This window comes from Pteropus medius, unplaced genomic scaffold, assembly GCF_902729225.1.
Source record: "Pteropus medius unplaced genomic scaffold, Ma_sr-lr_union100, whole genome shotgun sequence".
Classification (NCBI taxonomy): Eukaryota; Metazoa; Chordata; class Mammalia; order Chiroptera; family Pteropodidae; genus Pteropus; species Pteropus medius.
Window position 1 is genome coordinate 16190656 of NW_024340849.1, and position 13101 is coordinate 16203756.

The window sequence follows — 13101 nt, forward strand, 5'->3', positions numbered from 1 at the left end:
TGAGATACAGTAACAATTTTCGTACATACAGTTTGGGAGCTGTTCCTTTACGAAGGTAGAAATCGCTAAATTATAACTTAGTCAAAGAACATTCAGGCACTTTACTTTGTGATCATGTAGCTTAACACAGTGATTTAAGTTGGAGGCTAGTGAGATTGCCTGATAGCCATGATCACTTTACGTTTCTTGAGACACGGCTCCCCTTTGGGAAGCTTCTTGAGAGCATTTGGTGCATGTTTAAGTTCCTTAATAAGTCCCTGTACTTAGAAATGCTATGACATTGTTATTTTACTTTCAGTGTTACATTCTCATAGATAAACTTGGAAAATCTGAAAAATCAATGAAGGAGGCTGAAACTGGACGCTGACGACAAAGTACTGGCAGGTAGAACAAGTCAGTCTCTTATGTAGGAAGTAAATACACAGATTCTCCGGATGGCTCAGACCTTTATAGTTGTTAATTTGCCATTACGGAGACATGGCTTAAGTGGGAAGGCCATTTTGTTAAGAAGTTATCTTACCTGTAACGATCCTCAAGTTAAATATGTTGCTTCAAAAATCTTCCAGTTTTTCCAGATATTTCCTTCCTATGAAAGGACCAGGATATTGCCAGTGAAAATAAATACCTTCTAAATGGTTCTCTTCCCTTTCCATACTCACACTCAGGCTGAGTGGCCACTTTGATGGGCTGAGAACTCTCCCCTGGTCCCCACTCGTTGTAAGCTACAACTCGGAAGGTGTACATGGCTTCTGGCTTCAGGTTTCCCACATTTAGCTGAAGGGACCCAGGCTGGGATGTATTCAATGCTCGTTCTCTGGGAAATAAAAGTTGCAGAGAAAGATTATTCCAACATGAATACTTTTAGCCAAAACCTTAGTTAATGTGCGAGAGGAGCGAGATGGAACAGAAGGTTGCTTATTCATGAATGTTGACTCTGGGACGTAATTCAAGATTCTGGGAAATAAACTGCCTGGAAGGGCCCACAAATAAGTGCTGTACGGTTACTTGGGAGTTCAAGTTTTTGCCATTTCCATGAAACTTGCAACCTGAAGTCTTTTCCCGTGACACTTTACAACTGAGCATCCAAACTCACAACAAAAAGCTATTAAAATAAGGAGAAACATCTGGAATGTAGACAGGAAGTTGCGTTTCATAAACATCCAGCTAATGACAGAAATCGAAGTTTCAAGTATTCCAAAAATTGGTCTTTGTCTGTATTGCCAACCAATGCATTTTCTTTCATTGTACCAAAGGAAAAGGCAGATGCTAAGTGCCGATGTGCATGCAGAGTGAGCTCCTGCAGTTACGTTAAGAGCAACTGGCGAAAGGAAGCAGATCCCCTTCTGCATGGTGAGAAACTACAATACGCGTCTACTTGCCTTGTTCCTCGAGCCACGCCCGTGTGTCCAATTCATTTCCCAATTAAAAACTTCCCCAGTGGTTCCAAACAAATGAATCAATCTGCTGATCACGGTTGGATTTACAAAATATATTAAGAAAAGATGAACTCTAGGGACATGAATGCTGACACAGAAGAAACAAGAACTGCTGAAGTATTCTTTAAGGACACACATGATTTTAGACATTTACATCCTCATTGGCCTCATGTGATTAATCGAATGGATGTAGAAGGAACTCCTTCTTTGCTACTCACTGTTTCTCAAGGTTTCTATTTCTAGATAATATCTCTTACATCTCAGTGGAATTAAATGTACGTTTTAATTTCACCATTCTGTTTAATTTTGTTTTGTTCTGTTTTATTTATTTGTTTTGGGAGATATTTCAAATGAATCCTATTTTCCCGCCAGGGCGAATTAGGCTTTCAAAAGGAAAAATAAAAACAAAGTTCTAAGGGCATGAATCGTGATTCCTGGGGCTATGTGACTAAGTTTAACCAACGAGTCTGAGTTAAGACGATGTGTGCTGTTTCCAGGAAAAACACACATATGGTTTCCCCCAAGTCCTCTTTTTCTGTCTGTGGGCTTGAGGCAGGCAAGCACAGTGACCTCAGACATATATTGATGACAAAAAGTCAAAATTTGCAAAAAAATTCTGCTGAAGAACTAAAAAAGAACTGTCTTTAAGCATCTTTTTTCTACTTTATAGAGTCAAATAGTTTTGAGCCATTATTTTTATAGCAGTTAGCATTATTTTATTTAGTACTGCTAATAATTAAAGTATGCATTCTGGGTGGTCACCAGGGGCTAGGGAGTGGAAGGAATGAGAAGTTAATATTTAATGAGTACAAAGTTTCATTTATGTTAGATGAGAAAGTTCTGGAGATAGAAGGTGTTAATAGTTGCACAACAAAGTGAATCATTTAATGCCACAGCACCCTATACTCGAAATCATTAAAACTGTAAATATTATGGTATGTACATTTTATCACAACAATAACAACAACAACAACAACAACAATAATAATATCCTGTATGAATCTGGAATAGCCCAAGATTTAGGTATTTCTTTATGAGTACTATATTAAGTTCCTGCAAGGCTGAATTGTGACATATAGTGGGGAAGGGGTCTGGATGGGATTCAACAGTAACCTAAAGTGGGGAAAGGTAATGTTCCCATGTACCACATATCACACTGCTCTATTCTACCAAACTTAGATTATTTAGGACAATAAGTTGCTTTTTAAAAGAAAATCCTTACAATCATATTATATGCCTTATGGATGTAGATTTTTGCTTACTTTTCTTTCAGCAGAAGAGCTTTTATATTTATATTTTATATTTATATATTGCCTCGTGTAGCACTTTTATATAGGTTTTATTATCATTATTTTACAGAGGTAAAAGGAGATTTAGAGAATCGCCTCCCCCCACGCCCAGAAGACTCACAGTTAATGGATATCACAGTTATGAATGAAATCTGGGGCTTTATCCTCTACATCTAGTACTGATATCATTCGACAGTAATGGTAAAAGGAGGGGCCTATTTGGATCATTGGCACTTTGGGTAGAAAACATGAGACGCTAAAGGGGAGGAAGGCACACTGGGCATTGAGAAACCACTGCGAGGGGGAACCTGTCTATGATCCGACACAAGTCATTTCATAATATCTCTTCTAGACCTTTGAGCAACATGGTTGTCATTGAAGCTCATATTTGCATACCATACTTCTTGGGTACCTATAAAGAAAGACAGCTCTCAAAATTGGCTTTATTTTTATAACGACTAAATAATTTAGATGAACTACCTGTCTTCCAGGACTTGTTGGCATACCCCTTTGAACAGGCATTCTTCAAAGGAAAAAGGAGGCAAGAAAATTTTGGCATGCACGAGTGAAAATGTTCAAAATCAAACAATGACAATATCATTCATATAAAAAAGGGGAAGTTCAAGATAAGTTGACTGAAGTAAAGGCAATAAGTCACCTGTGCTTTCTAGAATCCATACTTGCTATAAATCCATTCTCTAAAAAGCCAGAGTATAAGTATACAGTCTGTCTCCTCCTCCTGGCTGTAAAAGCTATAAGCAACTTGCCCTTTGACCTTTACAGGGAGACCAAGAAAAGTTCCTTAACAAGTAGCATTTTTTCCTTATAAATCCTAGTGTTTGGTGCTCTAGGTTACATGGTTGAGGTTTCCTGGAAAATAACTGCTATGTTCTAAGAGTACAAACTTTGATCCAATAACAATAATGCTGAGCTCAGTCAGCACGAAATGAAACATGGAGACATGAAATGCAAACCTAAGCAGGTGGCACTGAGACTTAACTCTGGTTAGGCTATAGTCCCCTGTGTCTAGAACAGGCCCCTGCTCTGATTTGTACTCACAATGTAATGCCTTATAATAACAGCTTTTTCTAGTTTTTGTGTGGTTTGTGTGTGTGTGTGTGTGTGTGTGTGTGTGTGTCATTATTTTCCCCATTTTATCTTCTAGTGACAGATAAATTCTTCTAACATATACAATCCGTCAACTTCCTGCCTCAGACCTGGCGCTGGCTGTCATTCTCTGGTTAATACAATCTCAGCTTTGGGACAAGATCCAAAGACCTTCAAGAGGTGGCTGAAACCTTTGCACACTCATCTGCAATGAGTCACTGTGCCTTGCAACAACACCATATCCATCCCTGCTTCTCTGTCTTTTGTCATTCTGCCTTTCATTCATTTCGTTTTGTTTCATTTCAATTAGACTGGAGTTACCTTCTCCCGACTCGGTTTCTTTTTGGTTTGCCAAAAGCTTGTTCATTCTTCAAATCCAACTCAGATGAAATCTCCTGACTGGAGGTTCCTACCATGATGTCAGTAGCATGAAATCATCTCTCTTTTGTGCATTTGTTGATCTTGGTTTACACATCTACTGTAGCACACAGCCCACTGTATTAATGGATACATCCATCTCTTTGACTCAATCATGAATAATTTTAGAAGAGAAGACATATTCCACTCCCATTTTATTGACAGTATATATGCCCATGGAGTATAAAGAATGGCTATGTTGCTGGTGCTCACATTTTTTAAAAAGTAAATGCACAACTAAATGAAAAATATTTTAATAGAATAACTGCATAATATTTCCACATATTATGATCTCATAAACGCTTAGAGAGCTAGGTTCTCAATTCCGGATTCCATCCCAGCTTGGTCAGGTGGCCTTCGGCGTGCCACTCACCTTCCTGGATCTTATTTTCATTATTTAAAAACAGAGCGAGTGGGATTGACTCAAAGAAGTCTTTCTAATCTAATATTCTTTATTGGGAATAAAAAATCACCTGTGTGTATATGTGTGTGTTTTAGCTGAATTCAGTGCTTACTTACATTTCAGAAGTAAACAGAGTTTAAAGATTAAGCATGATACTGTCTCTTAGTGGAACATTCGTAACAACCTCTCTAGTTTACATATTAAGTAAACACATTTTGTCTTGCCTAAGGTACCAGGGCGGTAACATTTAGTTACAGCTGTGAGGTGAGCGACAAATGCTGTCTTGATGTATGGAATACCTAATTAGTTGCTTCAAGGGAGAAGAGTTATATTAATGTTCCTTTGTGAGGAAGGAACTACTTTTTTTTTTTTCATGTAAAAGTTTTTAACATCTTTTATTCACTCCACATGCATTTTTTATTACTTTAGTGAAAGCAAGAATGAGATTTCAAAGCTGAATTTTTTTTTCTTGCAGGATCAACCCTTTTTAGGGTTCAAAGTGACAACAGCAACAGCCACCCAGATGCCATGCTTCTCATTACCCCAGAACCATAGGCTTTGGAATCAGTGCTATCTTGAAGAGAAAGTCGGTTCAGAGGTGATTCACCACCAGACAAAGCACAGTGCGGAATGGAGATCATTTTCTTGGTCAGAGGTATTTCCACTACATTTTGGTTAAAAATTTTGTTTTTTTTTTTCTTGAATTGTTAAAAAAAAGCATAGTCTCAGAAACAGGCTTTTGAAAAACTTGTTTTAATGTAATTTCTGTTTCAGAATCTAGAAAATATCCAAGAAACTAGTAACATAACAAATAGCTACTGCAACAACAAATAAACAGCTATGTTTTTATGGAAAAAAAAAAAGCTTCATGGTTTCAAATTATTTATTTTGTTTAGTTTCAGCCAATGCCCCCACAGTTAATGACTCTGTTCTGAGTCCTCTTCTCATTCTATTTTTGGGGGATGACGCATCTTATCCTTCTCTAGCTGCAGTTATCTATATGCTCGCATATCTGTGTGTGCGTGTATGTATGTGTGTATGCATGTATGTATCTAGCCTAAACTTCTCCTCAGAGCTCTCGTTTCTTATTTTCAAGGTCCTACTTGACATTCTCACTTAAATACTGTAAACGTATGTCAAACCAAGATGCTTAAAACTGAATTTATGCCCTTCGTTCCAAACCTGGATCTTTTCCAGCATCCTCCTCTCAGCAAATTGCCCTCCCATCCACCCATTTAAATAACTCAGAGACCTAGGAACTATCCTTGAAAACCTCCTTTCTCTCACCACTAATGTCTAATCCATTACCTGGTCCTGTCAATTTTGCTTCCTAAACATCTCTAGAATCTGGCTCTACTGCTCCATCTCCACTGACACACCCTTGGTCTGATCCACCATCATCTCTTGCCTGGACTTCTGCAACGGCCTGCTAACTGGCTTCCCAACACCCACTGGCTGACTTCTGGTCTAACTTCCACTCTGCAGCTACTGTCTTCTTTTCAAAATGCAAATCTGATTATGGCCTAGACATTTGATTTCTTAACTTCTACAGAGGCATTGTCCTTTCCTTTAGAGCTTTTAACTCAGTGTGTAGCTATATATTCATCAGTCAAATGATCCTCCCAATGTTGCTAAACCGCTTGCAAAGAGACTGTTGGCTTCTCTATTATTTCCAACACAAAGCTGGACATAGTCAACTCATAAGTGAATAATGGTCATTCATTTATGTATGGCATTTGTAGATGGCATGTTTCATTTTTCAACATATCTTCAATCCATTGGAAGAATTCAATTACTGTTCTCTCATTCGATGATCTAAGAACATTTTGAGGCAGAAAGGACAGGGCTTCTACATTTTACAGAGAGGCAGAGTGAGAGGAGGGCTAACTCTGCCAAGCTCTAAGTCAGGGCCAGAAATGTGCTGCTTTGGATTTCTTTCCATCACAACACACTCCCTTCCTAGACAACAAGCTTCATCCGCTGCACAGTCCTCTACTCTGAAGAGCAGGGAAAGAATATGTAAACACCATGTTGAAAACCTAATGCACAGTGAATTCTGAAATGAATCCTCCATGTCAATCATGGAAAGCCGGTCTCTAATCCTGAGCAGTGAGGACAGGTTTCTGAGGCAGCATAAAGCAATATAAAGCATACAGTGTTGCAATTGCAAAGACTCAGTACAGTCTTTGTTCTGCCACAAAATAAGTATATGACCTTGAGCAAGTCAGGGGCTATCTTGGAGCTACCCTGCTTCATTTGCAAAATGAAGATACCGGTCCTTATCTGCATACCTCACAGGGTTATTGTGAGGATTAAATTGAATGATGCTCATGAAAGTGTTTTCACTCTCTCTTCTGAACTCCCACAGTACTTTATATGTACCTCTTTTACGAAAAATATCTTTTACTTTGTATGGTATAGTGAGGAGATCACTGGGCTAGAAATCTTGTATTTAAGTCCTGCTTTTAATATTTACTAGTCGTGTGCTCCTTAGCCAATATTTTTTAGACTTTCTGAACAGAGCAAGGCATCCTCTTCTGTAATGTGCAGATTATCATATCTGCCTTATCTGAGGATCAAATGGGCTAATGCTTGTGAAAGTGATAAAATCCTTTCTCAATATGAATTAGGAAATATCTGTATTTCATTGATTTCCGTTTCCAACCCACAGGATGATTTGCACACGGCACTAGCGAAGAAGAATCGAGTGCTTTTGATGCACCAGGCAACGAACAAGTGTTTAGGCACTTTTTCTTAATCTAACACTCATCACAATCTTACATGTCAGATACGATTATTATCCCACATGAGGGAAGTAAGGCACCAGTATGTGACCCAAAGCTACACGGCTCGTAAAATTCAGAGTCAGGTTTGAAACTCTTGCAGTTCAATTCCAGAGCTGCACAGCCTTCATCTTTCACCTACACTGTCATACTCCATAGTAATTTTAGATTATTAAATGGGACGTACAATATTCTATATATACATTAAAGAGTCTGCTATTGTGGTTTATATGTGGTAAATAAATGACGCATATCAACTTGGCCATTAAGTCAGAAAATTATCAGAAATAAGGCTATAGAAGAAATCCATGTCATAATCCTACAAAGATGAAGCTTCTTTCTCTTCCAGGTTAATCCACTTAGGAGGAAACGATTGAGAACACCTGGTGTTGGAGTCAGGTCTGCCTTAAATCCTGGTTCTACCACTTACTAGCTCTATGACAGAGGTGTAAACTTCTTTAAGCCTCATCTGGATGATGTTTTGCTGTGAAGATTAAATAGATAATTGACATAAGATGCTTAGTTTGGTATCTGGCACAGTAAGGGCTCAATAAATGCCTGCTCTCATTATTCCTGCTTACTCTGTGGCCTTAGGCGAGGGATTTAGCCCTCCCTCCCCTAAGCACCATCCTTAAGTACAAAGTAAAAGGAAGCTGGACTATGATTCCCAAGATCACTTTCAACTCTAGTGATTTTTAGGTCCTAGGAGGGGACAGTTGGATATCCCCGAAGGAATTCTGTCTCTGTGAATTCTGGCTTCCAATTTCTAGAATTTATGCTACTCTCTGGTTTATGGAATGAAAGCACCCAAAGAGCTGAAATTAAAAAAAAAAAAAAATGCACTTGCATTATTGACACCCTTAACCAGTCAGAGAGATTAATGATAATTTGAGCTAGAATAATGTGCCTGACGAAGTCATTGCTAATCCAAGGCAAACATCCAATCCACTGCCTTCTAAAAAGCTATTTTGTTAAGGAGCTGAATAAATGAATATGAGCAAATGAGCATCACCGCTAACAGCTCAGAAACATATGGCATATATTCACTCTAGTAGAGAGCTAGAAAACACAAAATGAACCAGGATATTGAAATCGAATTTCAAAATCAACTTTTTTTCTCTCAATGAAAAAAAAAAGAAGTTTTTCTTGAACTGCAGTTTATTCATCCTCCTCATCTGCACAATTTGTTTATCAGTTAAGGAAAAAAATCTATTAAGAATACCACATCTGTATCTCTGCCGCCTTTACTACATCTGTTCCAATCAGTAAATGTCTCCAGAAGTCATGAAACTAGATACTTGGGTACGGAATTATAAATAATAATTAGTCTCAATCATCAGGGAGGGAAATATACACATACTCACACACACCCAAAACCTGACAAAAGGTTGCATGCATATGCTACAATAGCGATGTCATCAAAGTAAAAGGGGAGGATGAAGGAGAAATTGATGACTATGGACCTGGAGGACCTTGGAGAGTTTCACATAGTAATTGACATTTCAGTTAGGGCTTCAATTCAACAAGTATTTTGCATTTACTATGGGTTAGGTGTTCCTCTAAATGCTGAGAACAGCTCAATGAATAAAGGAGATAAAAACATCCCTGCCCACATGAAGCTTATATTCTGGTGGCAAGAAAGGGGATTCAGGAAGCAATAAGTAGAAGGTAATAAAGCTGTGAAGAAAATTAAGGCCATAGGGAAAAGGGCATAGGGAACGTAGGGGTCAGGTCAGACCTCCCAGGAAAGGTGTCATTTTGGCGAAGACTTAGTGGAAGTTAGAGAATAATCCTCGTAGATCTCTGAGGGGAGAAGCATTCTAGGCAGATTGAACAGCAAGTGCAAAGGTCTTGAAAGCGGAGGATTCTTGGTATATTCAGAGGAGTAAGAAACTAGTAAGAAAATAGTAAGACTAGGAAGTGATAAAGCTAGAAAGGTGACAAGGGGCCAGAGCAGGAGGACTTCTGTTTTTATTCCGAATGAGACAGGGAGTCACTGGAGGGTTCTGAAGCAGAAGAATGACACCGTCTGACATATGTGTTTAAAGGTTTACTCTAGCTGCTACACTGAGAAATGATTTGGGAGGTTTCTTGGCATAGTTCAGATGAGACTTGATGGTAGTCAGATGGGGCAAGAAGTGATATCATATGTTTTATTTATATTTATTTATTTATTTATTTGATTTTAACTTTTTTATTATGGAAGATACCATTATGGATGATGTAAAAATTAGGCAATAATATAATAAACCATTTTATTCCCATCACTCAGACCAAAGAATGAAGTCATAACCATTAGTATTATTTTGTAGCAAATCAAGTATCATATTGTTTCATGGATTCAAGATGTATTTTGACAGTATTGCCAAGATTTGATGATGAATTTGGTATAGGATGTAAGAAAAAGGATTAAGGAATACTCCAAGGATTCTGGCCTGATTAATGAGAAATACATAGATTTCACTGAGATGGAGGAACTACTGGAATGATAAAGTATTTGAAGGGGGGTTTGGGTTGGAGGAAAACAAGTATTTGGTTTTGATTATAAGTTTGACACACTCGTGGAAATCTAAGTTGAAAATTCAAGTAGGAATGTGGATGCATGATGCAGGGAAAACATCAGGACCAGAGATACATCTTTCGAAGACATCAGCATAATGACAAAATTTAAAGTCCCAAACTGAATGAAAAAAAAAAATCTCCAAAGCTTCTGTATTAGGACAAGCCCATATTCACAGGTTAGGATGATTGGGAGTAAAAAGTAAAAGAGCCCAAAAATCAATAGCCAGAGGCACTGGAGTAGAACTGGGAGACTGTGTGTAATAGAACCCAGGGAAGAATGAGTTCAAGATTAGGGGAGTAATCAAATGTGACAAAATTTGCTGACTATTAAAGTCACGTGAGAGCCAGAAACTGACTACTTGGTTTAGCACCATGGAGGTCACTGGTAAATTCTGATAAGAGGAGTGACTGATATTCTAGTGACAGAATCATGATTAGAATATGAGGTAAGGTTTTGGAAAACAGTTAGACAATTCCTGGAACATTGCTACAAAAAGGAACAGAGAATGGAGTGATAGAGGAGAGAGAAATGGGATCAAGGGAGAATTCGTTGAGAGAAAAAAATACAACTGCCTGCTTGTACGCTGATGGACGTGACCCACAAGAGTGGGAAAAATCAATGATGAGGAGAGAGAAAAAATGGCCGAAGTTTTGTTTGTAAGGAAGGGTGGGATCTAGTGCAGAAGTGAAGGTTTGAACTTAGTTAAGAGTCTGTGCGGTTCTGTTACAGAAATTTTAGGAAAGGCAGATTATACACTTAAAGACACACTGGGGTAGTTAAATTAGATATGGAAGCTTATAGAACTTCCATTCTGATTGCTACTATTTTTCAGGAAATGAGAAGCCAGGTCAACTAAGAGTGATGGAAGAGGGAAGGTGTTAGAGATTTGAGAAGAGAGAAAAGGTATGAAATATTATTAGAAGCATGTGTGAGAGAGGTTGACAGATATGTGTAATACAATCTCTGACAGAATTAAGGGGCGACTTAAGATGAATAGTTACGAATTTAAAGACTAGTCAGAACAGTTATATATTTTCTTCCTGTTATATTCACTACACGTGTGCAAGTAAAGAGTAGGTAGAAAATTACATTTATGTGGGTTGGTATTTGCCAAGAAATCAATATGAAATGAGAGAGTGGCAAGCAAAACATTGGTGTTTATAATAATTGGCCATGAGATTTTAGCTATTTAACAAGGAAAACATGAAAGATAAGAAATAATGAAAACACTGTAGAATCACTGAATTGTTGGTCTCTATGGACTCGAAGGTTTGCTGTAATCAGAGTCTTAAAGAGAAGACAGGAAAATAAACTTCTAGCGGGTGAGATGAAAGTGTGATATCTGAACAGAGATCACGGAGAGGCTGCAGTGATTGGTGTTGAGGACTCTGGACCCTGATATGACCACAGAAGTGACCAGCCTCGGGGGAACTAAGGATTGATCTTTGGGCTGGGAAGACAAGATTTCAATAGATAAAGAAAGGATAAAATGGTCTTATAAGTAGGAAACAGTGAGCAGTTATGAAAATAAATGGTTCCTTAAAAAGTACCAACTTGTTGTTGTTGTTGTTGTTGTTATTATTATTATTATTATTATTATTATCATCATCATCATTACCTACCTACCACCCTTTAAACATTATTTGCAGTCTTTTTTTCTATATTGTCTCTGAGCTCACAGTATTTCAAGCCCCTCCATCCTGCCTATGTGCAGTGACTGACCTGGATGCTTCACTTGAATTCTTTCAATTAGTTATGAGAGTTAGAATTTATCTTCCCTTTGTCAATTATAGCAGAAAGATGTTATTCTTGTTTTTTTTTTTTTGACATAATCAAATACACAGAAGTCACACATCTGACAAACAGTAGTTCCATTTCCAAATCTAGCCATTTGGAACTCAGTGATATATTTTAACCATTACAGATTATAGAAACCACATTCTACCTGTAGATGGTTTAGAGAGAGACTTCTTTAAAGGAGTCTGAAAGTTATTACGTGCATGTCTTAATGTAAAAATTTTATATTTAAATGTAAGAACCTTCACATTTTTTAGCAGTGGAGTGAGTGATCCAAACTGTCTTTCAAAAAGATAACTACAGACAGTGAGGAGGATGGATTAGGAGGTGAGAAGCTATTGTCAGAGATCAGGTAAGTGACAATGAAGAACACAGAATAAAAAGAGCATGGCTGAGCCGGGGCCAAATTGGATCTGACAGGATTTGATGACTAAGGGCACTACTGAGAGCCAGAGAGGAGTAAAACATGACTTGGGTTTCCCTCTGCCCCTTTTTGGTCATCAGGATAAAAGGTACTAATATAAACTAATATAAACTATAAAAAGGTACTAATATAAGAAAAGAGAAGAAAAAGTATATTTAAGGAAGAGGCAGTGAGGATGATTTTGGACAGGTTAGATTTAAGAAGCCTCCACGAAATCCATGGGGATACATCAAGACAACTGGGCAAGAATGATTACCTCCGGCTCTCACAACTGTACACACTGAGATCCAAAGAGCTTATGAGACTTATCAAAAGGTCACAGAGTTAAACAGACGCAGAGATAAGACTAAAACAAATGCCTGTTTCTTCATGGTAATGAATGATCTTATGGAACACAGGCGCTGTGTGTGTGTGTGTGTGTGTGTGTGTGTGTGTTTCTCTCCTTTCATTTTAAGGCCAGGTCAAACTGTGGGGAGGAAAAAAGAAACTTAAAAAAAAGGATATACTTTAACTGTTGCTGTGAACTAGAAAGGAAAGTATTTTGAGACACAGCGTGAAAGAAGTTGTACTGTTCCATCTGGTTATCACACTGCAGCATTTTGAACTGAATACCACTCTGGCCAGCCCAACCATTGTTGTCTGTTTCAAACCCCCAAGGTGTTCCTAAAGATCGTCATGTGTTTAAAGCACTCACAAATTAGAGGGACCAGAAGCCTCACCCTTGAATCCCAGCTTCCCCCCACATGCTCTCTACTAGCACTTCAATAGGCACTAGAATACTTTTGACGGCCACCTAGACCATTCTTCTCCACAAGAATGAATGATGATAGCCAGGACTGGGGTGAGCTCAACCCTGAGAACAACTAGAGCTCATCGGGGCAC

General features: G+C 38.2%; 1 protein-coding gene across 1 annotated transcript in view; it reads right to left on the minus strand.

The window, feature by feature from the left end:
• Positions 1 to 13101, minus strand: part of DCC (DCC netrin 1 receptor) — a 983855-nt gene that overhangs the window by 288669 nt on the left and 682085 nt on the right. Inside the window, exon 9 of the mRNA XM_039841340.1 lies at positions 660 to 814. Coding sequence (XP_039697274.1) covers positions 660 to 814 — 155 coding nt within the window. The remainder of the gene's footprint in view (positions 1 to 659; positions 815 to 13101) is intronic.